The sequence below is a fragment of the Stylophora pistillata genome, chromosome 1 (genome assembly GCF_964205215.1).
Source record: "Stylophora pistillata chromosome 1, jaStyPist1.2, whole genome shotgun sequence".
Lineage (NCBI taxonomy): Eukaryota > Metazoa > Cnidaria > Anthozoa > Scleractinia > Pocilloporidae > Stylophora > Stylophora pistillata.
Window position 1 is genome coordinate 52,812,161 of NC_142519.1, and position 16,778 is coordinate 52,828,938.

At 37.2% G+C, this 16,778-nt stretch overlaps 1 protein-coding gene and 1 pseudogene across 1 annotated transcript; one reads left to right on the forward strand and one right to left on the reverse strand.

Moving 5' to 3' along the window:
• Nucleotides 1-4,747: 4,747 nt before the first annotated feature.
• On the reverse strand, nucleotides 4,748-14,180 carry LOC111347337 (uncharacterized). Its single transcript, XM_088762291.1, has 16 exons — nucleotides 13,813-14,180; nucleotides 13,503-13,571; nucleotides 12,752-13,120; nucleotides 12,436-12,543; nucleotides 12,089-12,327; nucleotides 11,475-11,653; nucleotides 10,371-10,473; nucleotides 9,207-9,539; nucleotides 8,858-8,975; nucleotides 8,520-8,611; nucleotides 8,255-8,378; nucleotides 7,767-7,886; nucleotides 7,338-7,508; nucleotides 6,813-6,992; nucleotides 6,458-6,534; nucleotides 4,748-6,233 (listed from the first exon to the last, which is right to left on the reverse strand). The coding sequence occupies exons 1-16, from the start codon at nucleotides 14,036-14,038 to the stop codon at nucleotides 5,328-5,330; spliced, it is 3,414 nt and encodes a 1,137-aa protein (XP_088618417.1). The 5' UTR covers nucleotides 14,039-14,180; the 3' UTR covers nucleotides 4,748-5,327.
• A 331-nt stretch (nucleotides 14,181-14,511) lies between these two features.
• On the forward strand, nucleotides 14,512-16,486 carry LOC111347336 (uncharacterized; annotated as a pseudogene).
• The last annotated feature ends 292 nt before the right edge of the window (nucleotides 16,487-16,778 follow it).

Below are 16,778 nucleotides of genomic sequence, written 5' to 3' on the forward strand. Positions count from 1 at the left end.
GCACATCAGTCCAGCGCTCTATCCATTGAGCTAACCGGGAGGCGGTTTTTTGTCTTGAGTAAAGAAGTAGTGACTGCTTGTGTACATCTCCGGGAATAGGGATTCCAACTCGCACACAAACCAAAAATCCCTTTTTATAGCGTTTTTGGTCATTCATCCAGCCTCGATACACAGCATTTGGTTTGTATCTGATGGAAAACAATTAACGCAGTAGCTAATTCGTTGAGAAGCCCGTTTATTAACAGTCTCTTTTCCACCGTAGATATTTTGCCAGCATTTGACCTAGATATACTGCCTTTGAACTGCACAAGAGAAAATACGAGACGCAGTTATTAGCGCATAGGTTGTAAATAATTGCTATCATTTGACGGGGATCTGTTAGGTTCGGGATGCATAATAAAAAGTGCAACATATAAACAACGCCCATTTTCAGCAAGATTTGCACTAATATTTGTCAACGGAAATTATCCGTTCCAAGAAGGGAATGGTTTTCCGACTGCTGCGCTCGGAGAAAACTACTCCATGAGGAAGAAATGGTGTCCAAGGACAAATATTTAATTATTCCACGAGCGCGCGTTGGATATGAGATGATAGATAGGCAACGAGAAAAAAAAAACGCCCCCCAAGACATTAGAGAAATCTTCTCGACTTTAGTTTGTAAGAAGAAACCGAATGTTACAATGGTATATTGGCTCATTTACCATAATAGCTAATAAAAAGTCTTGAATTGCATTATCCAATGATCCAGTTTTTAATAATTGTTTTATTAAAAACGTTAAATTAAATTTTATTAAATTCTTAGCTCCCTTTTAATTTCAAGCTGACACATACGCTTACCATATTTGTAGATTATGGTATATTGGCTGATATACCATAATGGCTAAGCTAATAAAAAGTCCTGATTTGCATTATCCAATGATCTAGTTTTTAATAATAGTGGATATGTTTTTTTCCCAAATTGAGGCTACTTTGTTTTCATCCTAGACAATTTTGTTACACAAGACCGCTCATGTTGACAGACCTTTACTTCAACTTCTCAAACGTCTAAGTTAACCTTCGGTGTTCAAAATATTGTTATTCCCTTCAAAAAATTTTAGTTCTCTTCAATGTAACAAATTGCTCGGGATGAAAACAAAACGCAATGTTGGGGATGATCCTTTTAAGGATATCATCGGATCAAACCAAGTCGTGGCTCTATCACGAAGTTTAAAAGTTTTGAAATAATAACTATTCTGTTGAAAGCATTGAAGTGGTTTAAAATAATTAACTGAAGACAATTCATAGCGACCTTGGAGTTCTAAAATTTTAATCGAGGCAGTCGCGTGTCTTATGACGTCACAATTTGTCTGAAAATGTCTTAAAATTGGGGCGAAGTTATATAATTGCGTCACTGCATAGTTCTATGAGAGTATTCTGGCCGGAATGATTTTAATTTTTGTTTTGATAACGAGACATAGTTTAAAATGCGTCAATTGATCTTTTTTCACTAAGTCACCTTGGAACGGAAAATCATGGTCGTGCATTCCGGACAGTTCCACATAACACACAAACAGTATCATATGTTATGTCGGCGCCCCATTATGAATCGGCAAGTCCTATTTAGTTCTTATTAACCGAGTGGGAGGTCTGTATGGAAGAATCTTGACCGAGGTCGCCAGTACAGACCGACCGTAGTGAGGTCTGTACCAGCCACCGAGGTCAAGATTCTCCCATACAGTCCGATCTAGCTCGGTTATAAGTTGTTTATTATATGGTCATGTCTTATATGCCACTTTTTTATAATCTTTGTACCTTTTTTTCTAGACCGATCTAGATGCCGGTCTAGATGGTAAAATCTAGACCGCTTTCAATATTGATTTCAGCCAATCAAATTCGTGAATTCGGTAGTTCCCACTCCTTGTGAGACAAAGCCATATAATAAGAACTACATACTAAACATTAACGAAATACTAATTAAGTTTCGATGAACTTTAATTTGGCAAATTGAGAAACGCCTGGGTGGAGTTAAACCAAGTTATGAAGGACATTTTAAGGCCTCCGCATATTTTAAGCCCCGAGCCATGCCTAAACATGCCTCTGATCTAGAAAGGCTCGCTTCCTGGGGCATTGTTCATCCATTCTTGAAAATTATCGTCGCACTGGTTTTATTGGGTATACTCCGTTTTGCCCTGAATATCTGCCCCAGGTTCTCACAGATTTACCTCAGTTTTGAAAGGGCAAACAAGTTAAAAACGGCAAACTTAAATTGTGTTCTTACCTATAATACATTTTACGTATACTTTAACAATTATGCTAGTAGACAATTAACATCGGATGCATAAAAAAAATACAAAACAGCATTTCCTACCAAACCTTACTTATGAATACCACACCCAATTCGCCTTTGTTCACAATATACAATTGCATCATTTGGTCTCGATATATGGCATTTGAAAGTCATCTTGTAGAGTACGGCAACTTGTTCGCACACAAGTTTAATCGGCCCCTTTTTATTACGGTTTTCGCTACAATGGACAATTTGAACCATTTTGTATCCATAGATGGCATTTTTGGCAACAAAAGACAATTTACATCAGCGCAGCATTTAAAAATCAACATGTAGAATACGGCACCCGATTCAGTCCTTTTTATTTCTCTTTCAGCCACAGTAGAAAACTTCCGTCATTTGCAATTGGTCTCGATGTATGGGACTTGAAAACCATCTAGAAACAGACGGCACCCAATTCGCACAGAAGTTTAATCGGCCCTGTTATAAAGCTTTTGACCAAAAAAGACAATTTCCAGAATTTCGGCTCGATAAATGGCACTCAGAAATCATTTTGTGGAATACGGCACCGAATTTGCACAAAAGTACAATCGCCTCTTTTATAACGCTTCTGGACAAAGTAGACAATTTCCATCATTTGGTCAACATATGGCTGCCGCATTCGAAAATGATCTCATACGGAATACGGAACCCAATTCGAACACAATGTTCAAGCGGCCCTTTCATTTCGATGTTGGCCGCAATGGACAATTTCCATCATTGCCACAATTTCCACCTTTATGCGTTGTTTAGAAATCGCCTTGTAGAAAATGGTACCAAATTCGCACACACGTTTAATCAGCCCTGTAATAAAGGTTTTGGCCACAAAAGACAATTTCCACAATTTGGGTCCCTTTATAATGGGACATTTGAAAATCATCTTGTAGACTACCGTACGCAATTCACACACAAGTTAGGGCGGCCCTTTAGAAAGCTTTTTGCCACAAAAGAGATATGGCACTTGGAAATCATCCGCAAGAATACGGCACCCAATTCGAACAACAAGTTTATATATAGTCCTTTTATTACGCTCTCGGCCATTTCTATCATTTGGTCTCCGCTTGTATGGCATTTGGAAATCATCTTATAGAATACGGCACCCAATTCGCACACAAGTTAAATCGACCCTTTTGTAAAGCTTTTGGCCGAAGAAGACAATTTCCAGAATTTCGTCTCGATCTATGGCACTCGGATCATCTTGTGGAATACGGCACCGAATTTGCACAAAAGTACAACCGGCTCTTTTATCATGCTTCTAGATAAAGTGGACAATTTCCATCATTTGGTCATGATATATGGCTGCCGCATTCGAAAATGATCTCATACGGAATAAGGCACCCCTGATTCGAACACAATGTTCAAGCGGCCCTATTATTTCGATTTTGGCCGAAATAGACAATTTTCATCCATGACATTTGTTCTCTCTACTTTACGTGTTTTTTAGAAATCATCTTGCAGAAAACGGCACCCAATTCGAACACAGCTTCAATCGACCCTGTTAGAAAGTTTTGGCCACAAAGGACAATTTCCACAATTTGGGTCTCTTTACATTTGAAAATAATCTCGTAGACACTACCGCGTGCATTTCACACACAAGTGGAAGCGGCCATATTATAAAGCTTTTGGCCACAAAAGAGAATTTCTGACATTTTGTCTCGATGTATGGCACTTGGAAATCATCCACAAGATATAAGGCACCCAATTCGAAAACAAGTTCATGCAGTCCTTTTATGACGCTTTTGGCCAGAAAAGAGAATTTTTATCATTTGGTCTCGAAAAATGGCACTTGGAAATCATCCTATATAATACGGCAACGAATTTGTACACAAATTTAACCGGCCCTCTCATTGTGCTTTTGGCCACAATGGACAGTTTTCATCATTTGATCTTTTTACTGTATTTGACATTTTGGGAATTATCATATGGGATAAGAAACTCTTAATATTGGTTACAGCATACAAAACATCGAAAGAAATCAACAGAATGCTTATTGAAGAATGTTCATGAAATGCAGTACCATATATGAAGTTATGGATGCACTTGCGATTTTTAAGGGAACTAGGGAACGCACCACTAAAAGAATAAACCAATTCCTTTGTAAGATAGGGATTTGGAACGTTTGGCTATCTTACTAAGTATTTTTATTTCCGAGCCTCGATGAATGTCTTAAAACTCGATGACCCTGTTGCGCCACATTTTCTAAGACGTTACACCGATAGAATCGTTGGGAAGTCTTAAGCTATCGTTATTTAATATAAACGAATGTACCCGAAAAAAGTTTACACAATCCAAAACGAAAAAACCTAATGAGGTCACCGCACTCCTTTCAGAAAAAGAACGATTTATATCCAAGGGACACGAGGAAAAAGCTGTAATTTTTAATGGGCACCAGAAAATTGACCAGGAGTACAATTATGCGCAGTAAAGACGCACAATACCACACTAGGTAATGACCTTTATTTAAAGCAAACATTGCGAACATAAAATAAATACGAAGTACTATTATACAATCCAACCAAGGCCAAGGAGGGCAAACAAGCAGTCAAAGTATTTTTTTATGGAACCAAAGGGCTTTTGACTTTTTTTTTTAACTATTCTAGACCATTTATGCACAAGAATGTAGCTTATTAAGGTTGTATTAAATACAGGAAATGTATGGATTTCATTGGCAACTCTATGCCAATCTACGTAAAAAGTCTTTAGTAAAGCTAAGAACCTTGTTCCATACACATCGCTGTATCACGAAGTTTAACAGTTCTGAAATAATAACTATTCCTGTGTATTTGGGAGAAATATCACCCCTCAACTCTTTGATATTACCCCCTCCCCCGAAACAATGTTGGATTTGCTATCTGCAAGAAGTGCTTCGTTTCTGCACAACATTGAAAACGGGAACGGGGGAGTGGGGGGGGGGGGGGTTGGCTCAAAATCTACACGGAATTTGAAGTGGAAAAATGAAAATATTGAAGTTGACACTCATTTCAACAAACTGTCTCAAATGCTTTTGTCGCCCCTGGTACAATTAGAATGATATATTGACAAAATTTCCAAAGGTCTCACTGTCAATCCCAAGAAACTCTTTAACTACCCCCACGAAATCGTCTACGTAGAGTGGTTTGCCTAACGCAATGATGGCACCGTGATGTCCATGTACATGACTGTCCACAAAGATTAAAAATTCATTTCGGGCACCAACGAACAACACTGTCTTTTCATTAACAATGAAAAGCGCATAACTGACAGTGCTGACGTTGCAAAGTTCAAAAAGGTGATGCTTCAGTGTTGACTGTCCATGGACATCGCACACTCTGACAGGCAGTGGTTCCGAAATGGAGACATTCAAGCAATCACCAGCTACCATAGCAGCTTCTGCAGCGGACAAATATCTCTGAGGCAGACTGGCACGCGAATGGTCATACAGAGCGTTCCCAACCTTGATGCATCCACATATCAACGACACCCAATCCTTAGGAAGAAACTGATTGAGATCACAGCGGACTTGGTGAATTCCTTGAGCAATCAGCAAAGCGATGACACTGCATGCATTGCTGCCATTCCTTCCGTCAATTGTCGATTGGCTGATGTGCAAAGGAAATTGCCAAGTCCAGACAGTGCCCTCTGCACCCCAAGAATGAATGGGAATGATGATCTGACTATGATCATCATCCATTGTTGTGGCTGGTATATTGATATCATCATCCTCCACATCACTATCACTTTCGGCATCTATATGGGTACCTTCGTTGTCATCATCTTCATCATCTTCGTCAGCAATGCCATCACAATTTGCATCAAATACTTTAGTGAAGCTGTAGATGGCTCTGCTAACTTGCTCTTTACAGAAGAACAATCCTTCCTTTAGAAAAGCCAGTTTACCATAAAGAACCGCAGGTTCAGACCCAAAATAAGAGTATTTGACCAGGGCAATCTATAATGAAAAATTAAAGGTATACTTTTTTCAGAAAAGCATTTTCCTAATACCCCACCTCAGCCTCTTGTTAAAAAAGGATTAATAAAAGTGCAGGAAACTATTTTCCAGTTATATTGCTATTACATGTATGTCTACATTAAAAATATGCTCAAAACTTGAGTGAATGTTAGGAGACTTCAATGTTGACAGTGTAGAGTATTTACAAAAAAATTCTACAGCACCGAGTCAATTTCGTTTTCTTTATTTTTTTCTTCGTCAGCAGAAGGTGACAAATCATGCCTTTCCAGCCCATCTTCCACTGAAATAATAAAGGGAACAATAATCACAATGACATGTGCATGGTTGTGTTTTAAATTTAATGATGTTCAAAATTCCTTTATTGTAAAATGGTGATTACAAAAATAAAAATAATACAACATGTATATAAGAAAAGAAGAGGAAGAAAAGGAAAGTAAGGAAAGGAAAAACTGCACAGGGATCAAGCATAGTGGTCAAAAAAGTATGTCACCTGTTGCCTTGAGCAAAGTTGGGGACAAGCAACAAAACAATTGGTACAGGAATAAGCCTCTCACTAACCTTGGAATTTGATCGCCTCTTCTAGTTCTTTTACTTTCACCTTAAGTGAAGGAATACAAACTTCTGTGTAGTGCTTTACGAAATTGGACATCTCCTTCTTTACTAAATCGACCTCTTCTACCCATCTGGCATGTATTTCAAAAACATCCACAATTCTACTTTTTAGTCGAATGGGTGTGCCTGCAATCACAAGAAATTACATTTACTTCTTGACTGGTTGCCATAATTCCATAACAACGAATACCCCGTTAAAAGTTAGTAAAACTATTCCATCACCAGGATCAGCTTTTATGAAAATCGATTTAAACCAATCCAAGATTAGAAGTTATCAGAGAGAGTATTATTTCATTGCCACGAGTAATTCCTTTTTTATGAGTTGACATCAAAACTTGAGGACAGAACATATAACCAAAAAGGATAACTGAAAAGTTGCAAAACCAAATTCATGCTTATACTGGATCAGCCATATTGCAATTTGAACACCTGTGCCCAGTTGTCTAACTAACAAACAACAAATTCATTTACCACTGCTATTATCTGCATTGTCAAGTAACTCTCCTGAAATTACTCCTTCAAAAGTAAGTGGCTCCTCCGCAGTGCTTGCGTTGACTTTGTTGTACTCATCGATAAGTTTTTGAAGAGTCTTTTTCTCAGAAGTTAACTTTTTTCGCAGTCGTGTGCGTTGTTTTGATGAGTCTAATGAGAAGTGAAAATTATGCAATACTGTGATAATACAAGAGGAAATGGCTGTCGGTAATATGCAGGGGAGAGGGCTATGTAATCTAAGCATGGAATAAAGCATTTGAAAATGTATTTTAAAGACAATAACAATAAAAGAACAAAATTTTAAAATTGATTGGTTATTATATAGAAAAAAATTATCACTAAACAACATCCCAGTTAACTTTTTTTGTCATGTAATGTCCATAGACTTCAGTAACCAGGAAAACATACCTGCTTGTTTGCTAATGGCTGTTGTTGTTCGAGCAAGTGAGAAACTGAGCATTTCTATCTGACACTTCAGTGTCTCTCTCTCTGAGGAACTTTGTCTAGCAGTACTGACCAACTCCTCAGCTGAGGGACATTAAAAAAAAAAAGTTTTAATAATAATAGCCTTGACTACTAGATCCAGGCAAGCCAGGAAAGGCTTGTATCTAACCATGCATTGTTCAAGTGTTTCTGCCTCCTAGAACATGGACCTAGGACTTTGGAGCACATAAGGTTATCTTTGGTATTTATTGTTCAAAGTATTGCAAGCAGGACTCCGGGGTAATTTAGGATATAACCACGTAGTGGCTTGTCTGAATAAGATTTGCACTACCAACAGTGGAAGAATAAAACACACAGGGTACTCTCTATTGTGGTATCAAGTCTGAAATGTTGGAAAATGAGAGACATCTTGCATAGAATATACAGTATTATAAAACCAAGGCAGATTTTACCTTTGGCTTGCTCAATGACTTCCTCTTTCCACTTAGCAATGTTCAGATTTTTATCCGAGTTCAAATTATATTCAGTAAGAATGTTATCACAATCCTTCTTAGAAGCATGACACATTTCCACCACCTTAAAGGAGTCAATCAAAGACAAGTATTAACAGACATAATTAAAGTAAAATTTTCTTTTGTAAGGGTTTTGGCATGTTATTGAAATAACAATTTTGTCTAATACATATACATCATAGACAAAATGAAGAATTACAATCACCCTTGCAAATCTTTTGACAAGCATTGCTGGCATAGCACAAATCTTTCTCTTGTTCCATGCAATGGCATGTTCTGTAAGGACTTCATCACGGCCTACAAAAGTTATGAGAAACACATTGTAATTATTTCTAATCTGTTGGTGCTGGTTTCTGAAATAATCCCATTGCAAATGAAAAAAAAAAAAAAACACAAACAAACATAATAATGGAAAACTTGCAGAATAAAAAGAGAGTGTTCAGTAATATAACAACATCTGCTTATTATTTTACTTTGCATTTTAAGTAGATGCAGCAAGCAGAAATGCTGTGTAGATTGACAAAATGGAAAATGTAGATGTACCTTCAGGAAGCATATACTTTGTTGTATTGCCACAACGGGACATGTAAGAATTGATTTGCTCCACTTCTTCTCCTGTTGAACAAGCACTGCCAACTTGCCAGCGACCTCCCCATAACACCTTTAAAGAAATTGTTCGAAATAAATAAAACATGCATTAATTTTAGTGCAAAAATAATTATATTGAAAGCAGTTAGTTACCATGACAATGATATTTTTTTTAAAAAAGGGAGCTTCTTTAGAATATCCCACATGTACACAGAGTATTATAAATAATTCAATGTATGAATCATTGTTAATCAAACAAAAGATTTATGCCTTTTTCTTTTTTTTATGGAAAAGTAGGACATACTTGGCAAGTCCATTTGTGTGCCTTGGCATGCATAACAGAGAGGGCAGGTTTCATATTGAGCTCCTTCAATCCTCCAACTTTGCCAGCCCACTTCCAGTATTTGCACACAACATCTTCCCAGAAGAACTTTACTCCAGCAGGATACATTTTTTTGGTCTGAATGAAATGGGCATAACCATATATTTCACCCTGATACATGTTTACTGCCCACTGAGAAAGTCCATGGCGACATCCTGCAATTTCAAGGCCAGTCTCATCAAGCTTTGCCTTCTTTCTTGCTGTATTCTGTGCTGCTCTCCAATGTGACTCACCACACATGCTGTCTTTGTCACTCTGAAATAAGACATACATGTGCTGTCTTAAACAACTTCCAGCACTCAGGAGAGAGTTATAAAATGTGATGCACAGCAGAGTATTTTTTTTATTGATAATTTCAAGGAGTCAATGTCAGGAGTGTCAGATAAACATTCTCTATTCAAAGCAAAGCCGAGAATAGATTAGTTATAAATTCAACTGTTTACTCTTAACATATTATGTCAGAGTTAAGGGAATTTTTTTTAAAATTTTATTTCTAAACACAAACAACATTTACGCAGTATGGGGCACTTATAGGTCTCAAGACTAACTTTTTGGGTGAATAGATTAGTGGCTACTGACAACTTTAATTTAACTAACAAAAAAAAATTTACAAGGTAGAACTATCAAACTTGTGTGTAATTAATGATTACGAGACAGCAGTGTCTGTTGTTCACAGAAAAAGCCTAATAGCTGGAGTTATAATTTATGCTTTCTCCTTGATGGGATGCTAATACATAGCAGGGATACCCCTAACATTAAATTTGCCGAAAGCCATTTATATATCTGGATGGAGAGAGGCAGTATGAGCTGAAGTATCTTGCCCAAGAACACAATACAATGTACCACTCAGGTCTAGAACCCATACCAATCAATCCAGAGTCCACTGTACTAACCTGTAGGCCACCACCTGTATGGTAGCTGGAGAAAAGCGCAATCATTATGCACAAAAAAAGCTTTCAACAAAAGTTTTGGGCTAAATTCCTGATGGCATATTGAACTGCCAAAATTTTCTGTATTTTTTAATTTGTGATATATCTTTATCTTGTGGCTTATCAATAATGTTACAAAATATATCTCATCACTTACCTTTGTTGACCGTGGTACCTTGGCATACACAACTTTAATATGAGAATCGACATCAGCCTTGGGTGCTATGAAGGTATCGCCATAATAACATGATCTTTTTTGTCTGTTTATAAATGACAATAAATATTTTCAGTAGTATACATGTAAGTAATAGAAATTATACCCTGAGTGAGATTCAAAAGATCTTTTAGGAGCAATCTGTAGAGTTAGAGCAACACGACTTCTGCTTGTTTAGTCTGGAAACTGTAAGTTCAGATGATTTCCAGGGCTTGACACTAACACTTACCGGTACCCATTTTTAAATTGAAAGTATATAAATTTACGTAATAACATGTTACTTAATAACAACAACAATAATAATATCATTAATACAAAGAACATGTACACTGCAGGACAGAATTAATGCTATTTGGTAATTTTTCATTGCCAGAACCAGTAAAACTATAATTAGCAAAAACTTATTATGCAGTAGATTGCTAAAATTAGAGCTTTGCCTTTGAACCCTGCAGTTTACCACCATTGTCATCCCCAGAACCCTTGATCCATTTGGGCTGTGCCAAGGATCAAGACCTCTGGCTGCCTCCAACATCGGGAAGTCTGTGATTCATTGACTCATTGTCAAATCTGACAAATCTGATTGGATGAAAATACATATATCTTATTAACCAAGTGCGAGTGCCGTACTGGGAGAATATCCGCCCAAGGTCTTGACAGTACGGACCAAGCGCAGCGAGGTCCATACAAAAAAGACCGAGGGCCGATATTCTTCCAGTACGGTCCCAAGCAAGCTTGGTTAATAAGAGATTTATTATGCGACTGAAGTTCAAAGGGACACAAGCGCAGTATCATTCGGGACCATTCGGGACAGTGCCCGGTCCAATACTGAGAGAATATTGACCGGCAATAGAGCATTTTGATTGGTTGATTTTAGTTATTGGCCCTCTGACTGCCTGAGTCGCATAATAAATAATAAGTACTCAGTGCATGCTCAGAAATCAGGACCAGCCAGAGGTCTCAATCCTTGGCACAGTCCAATGTATCAAGGGCTCTAGAGAAGAGAATGGTTTAACACAAGTGTGCCATTTAAAATAAATTATCACTTACACTCCAGAGGATTGATAACGGTAAAGCTTCATGTTTCCATCAACATGACAAGAATGCTGGTCTAATGCACATGTGGGACACACCATCCAAGATAGACCTTTTATAATCTCTACTTCATACATGCAAAACTTCCACTCTTTAAAAGAGCGACTGAAAGTGGTGGGGGTAATAGCTGGTGCCTATGAACATGCCAAAAGCATAACAAACTCATGATATTGTGCATGTACACAATGTAATGTATAAATAAGAAAGAAATAGTGTAAAAATATCTTGCACCTGAAAAAGAACAAATGCAAATTGAAAGAAACTAAAATGAAAATAGTTTCACCTAATATATTGTATCTTAGATACAATGAAATATAAGAAGTTCATATATTTTGAACTGCATTGTGCATCATATGTATATTGTATCTTATAAATGAATTTTAACAAATGGCCTTTATGCATCAGTCCCCTGTTAGCTGCCTTGCCAATGCTTATAATCTGAGACAAGAAAGTGGCTTGGTCTTCTGGATCAAATATTTGCCACTGAATGAAAAAGTGATGTTTTATAGTATGTACATTTTATTGTCTTGAAATAGCAGTGTGAGATAAATAAATTATTTAAAACGAACCCTTCCTTTTGACTGTGAAAAATCTCCCAAGGCTTTCAAGAATGATACTTCTGAAGTACCAGGTATTCTCTTTTGAAGGAAATCCCACTGTCGAAATAAATTCTGGTCAAATAAATATGTGGAGTCCTTTGGACTTCCTGGCCAGTATCCAGCTTCAATCGTTTTCTCCAAAGACCATGAATTTATTTTGTAACCACAACCACTGCAGCTGATAGTGCAATTATTGAAGTCAAAACGGCCTATTGAAAAAAGTAAATGATGTCACTTTAAGTAACCACACTAAGGACAGCCTCCCTCCTCTCTCTCTTCTAACTGTCTGTATACACCAGTATATTAAAAAAGATTACCTTTTTGGTTCACAACAATAATGGATCCACCTGAAGGATTAACTGTCAAAGTATCATCTTGCTCACACTTTGGGCACACTTTAAATGTATTGAAGAAAAAATATTTCCCTGATAAAAGAAATACTTCATAAGATAATATATCAGTTTAGTAGGGCACAAGAGATTATGCAATTGAAAGGTGTCTGTATTGAAATATATATGTATTGCTGGTTAAGAGCTTGGGTTGAATATATTCAAGATTTGATCTATCAACAAGAGCAAAAATAAACTACCATTACAATAAGAAGTATAGAGACATTAAAGTAAATAAACTAACTGGTCTGCACCAGCTTCCCATCTTCATTCACATTGACTGTAGGAGGTATGTGCCTGTAAAAACCATCCACAAAAGCTTCCCTGTCATGGAAAAGGAGGTCTTGGTGGATCAACGCATCACATTCACTACACATCTTCTTTCCACCACACTCTACGCATCTGACATCACACTTTCCTTTGGCACAAATGGCACACAACTGGCCTAACATATGTGACCCTTGAGTAAGCAGAATGGACTTGAAAATCAGCTCCCTTGATGACTCCCAGTTCTCATTCAAACTGTCCATTCGCTTTTCCCAGTTATTTTCCAGGCTCTGGAATGATTCAAGAACTTCCTGGCAATTCAGTAGAGTTGATTGAAGTTCATTGTCTGTATGAAGACAAAAATCTAACTTTTAGCTTTAAACATTTTGGAAACTTTAAAACATGCAAATAAATGGGAAGATGTGAAATAAATTTAATTTTAATGAGTGGATGATTTCATTATTAGCCATAAAGGAGATGGTTAAAAAGCTTTCATACATCAAAATTAACACAACATTTGGTTATAACTGTACCAAAAAAAAAAGGAAAGAGTACCATATAACCCTATACATTAATTATGCATTCCACTTCTTTGTCTTTCACGACATAACTTTAAAAACAAACTCTACCGGTCTAAATGCATAATTAATGTATGGGGTTACATGGTACTCTTTCCAAAAAACAAAAAAATTGCCCATACCTTCGAGTGCAGTTGTTTAAAAACCTACCTGTTTGGTTCACATCATCTGATTGCATCTCATGGCCCGCGTCATACGCACTTACACCATCAATTTGCTCTATTATTGAAGAAAGGATGACGGGTTACGAGGGTAATATCAAACGCTACAAGGGCTTTTAATAATCACAGCAAATGATTATGGGTCGGGTTGTTCCTGATGGGAACTTCCTCAGTTAATTTTAACATTTGAATGATTTTAAAGTACCATTATCTTTCGCTTCGCTCCGCAATGGTGTAGCTTGATAAACGGTAAAAAGAAAACTAACGACAACAAACTGATAAAAATATTGTAAAATCACCTTCTTCTGTTGCACTGCAGAGCGACGTATTCGTCACCTTTTTTTCGCGAGGCCGATACTTGTGCTTGTATTTCCTCAAACCAGTGGTGGAGTCCCTATAAAATTCCAAATCACTCCGGCCTTTTTTCCTCTTTCGTGATATTTCTTTTTCTCCAAGCAAACTTGTTGCTTCTTGTAGCAGAGCATCGAGATCTTCTTTTTTCTTGGACGCCTTCTTCGCCGCCATTTTTCACTCTGTGACTTGCGCTACCTTAGTATCTCCAGTCTACCGTTGGACTCACGGTCATCTCGATGTTGAATGATTATACTTCATTTTGTCACATTTGAGAAGTTATGATAATCCTTCATTCGGGGACGAGATCGTGTTGAACCAGGGCACTTTTCTTAGAGGCCTGGCTGCTAATGTGATGAAAAAGAAAGTGCTTGGTATGTTTGAAATCATAGCCGAAGAGCAGAGCTTCACATTGATACCTAATTTGTTGACTTTCGTGATTAGTTTTTAAAGTTTTTGGCTCAAGGAAAGTCGTGAAAGTAATCGGGGCATTTACTGGTTGTTTTGGCGACGTTTGAGGCCTGCTGTGGTCTTAAATATTGCATGTGATGAAAATCTGAAACGATACGATTGCTCTTTATGGACACATAGACGTGAAGGGAAAAAATTCACGAGGATTGACGACATTTTCACGATTTTAGACCAAGATGTCCAAGCGCATGAAAAGTAGAGAGAGGTTTCCTATGGGAGAGTGAGCTCGTAAAGCGAAGTGTAAGAGCATTGAGGCTGTTGAAGCGAGAAAAAGCCTAGAAAACATTGAGCGGGAGATTTCAAGTTCTAAGGAGGCCACAAAAATACTAAAGGAAAAGAATGTTCAGCTGCAGGGTGAAATAATGGAACTCGGGAGAAAGGTAAGCTACTTAAAGGGATACTGTTTTCAGTTGAATGCACCGTATTGATTATACTGGAGTGTTACTTAGGTGATATATTAAAGCAGCTGGAGGATGACTGAAACTAATCATTTAAAATATTGTTGTGATCTGGGTATCTATTATTAAGGGCAAAACTGCATTGTTATTGATCGCATAAATTTGTCTCAAAATTTAGGGATGGATGAGTGACATTCATGGAACGAACAATGCAACAATATAAGAATTATTTAAGGAGAGTAAACTGTGAGGTTTTACTTCAATTGTACTCATTTGTGTCAACTTTATAATTAATTATAAATTAATCGTGCTCATCCATGGCTACAAACTGGATTTTTCGTTAATGAAGCTGCTGTTCTGAAATCAAGCTGTGCTGTCTTTTTCAGTGTGGCTTACTTGAGGATGAGAAAGTACACTTACCAAGAGGCTCAGCTGTGCCAACGAAACTAGACAAGGAAAACAGTGACTGTACGGTTGGTTTGTCAGAGAAAAATTAATTGCCTCAAAGAGAAGGAAGCGTAGAGTAGATGCAGCAAAGATGATCCAATCTTGCCCTCAAACACCTGATGAAGTTTCCAAAACAGATACTTTGAATGGACTGTGGAACACTTTTGTATCTTATGCTTATAACAAAGATGCTGCTATGTTATGCAGTAGATCTAGAAAGTTTAATACCTTAGTTGTACCCAAAGTAGTAAATAAAGCTGTTGCTTCTTTTGAGAAGTCAGCAAAGAATTATGAAAGAACCTTAAGTGTTATTTACAAGGGGCTATCTTAAGTAAGAGGAAGTAAAATGAGTTGCATTCTTCAGAAATGTTTGAGTTTGATCTTCCCACTGGAAAGCGAAGGCAAACAGAGTTCCAAAAAGGTTGTAAGGTGCCCTAGCTCATTAATACCTTACAAAAGGAAAAACGAAAGTCTGGTGATTTTGAGTTCAGGTTTACTGGCAAAGAGACCAAAAAACTTTGCCAAGGGTTCATGTTCATCATTGAAGATCTCATTGGTGATGGCTCAGATATAGAGCAACCAAAGAATTTCTTTGCCTTGTCAATGGCAAGAATGGGTCTTCATATAAGAAATGCCTTGTCTCTCTCTGTAAGAGTTTCGCATGTTGAGAAAGAGGATTTGCCTAGATTAAAAGAGGATTGCAGGATGTATTTTAATTTAGCATCTCTTTTTTATTCCACCAACGTTAGTATTTGGACAATAAGACATTGTGTCCCATTTCACTCGGACCAGTTAATGGAGGATTTGGGAGTTGGCCTTGGGATCAATTCTATGCAAGGTAGAGAGGCTAAGCATCAGCACCTGGCATATTTTGTAGAATTCTCTCTCGTCAAAAATAGGTGGAAAAAGTGTTTAGACATGAACACATGTCACTGATTTGGTTAAGGCAGCAAAATCCCCTCAGTGATGCTTACTCTAAGTGCAAAGACAAATACTTTCCACCAAGGTGTTATACTGATCAATATTGTTTTTGTGGAATTGCTTTCAATAGTGAGGGTAAATGTAGGTATTGTGATAGCAGACCGTCAAAAGAAATTGCCACTTGTGCTACTTCTGGAAGCCTATCTGAGAAAATGAAAGAAATTTTAGGGCACGCCAAACAAGCAAGACAGTGATCAGCTGTGTAAGCAGTGTAATGGTCAAGGAAATATCCAAAAAAATAGATGAAGATTAGAGACATCTTGGGATGAGATATTAGAGTGGAGATCCTTTTCTGTAGAATGTTGGATTTTTTAACACATGTAACCATTACAGTTTAAATGTTTGCTCTCAACATTGTGTATTGCTACCCTGGAAATTAATCCTGTTAATTATAAAAATTGAGTTGGAGATCTTTTTATGTAGCATGTTGGTCTTTTAAATATTAACACAAGTCATGTAAACATTACAATTCAAATGTTTGTTCTCAACATTGTGTATTGCTACCCTGGAATATAATCCTGTTAATTAAGAAAATTGAGTTGGAAATCTCTTTCTGTAGCATGTTGGTCTTTTTCATTTTAACACATGTAAACATCACAGTTCAAATGTTTGCTCTC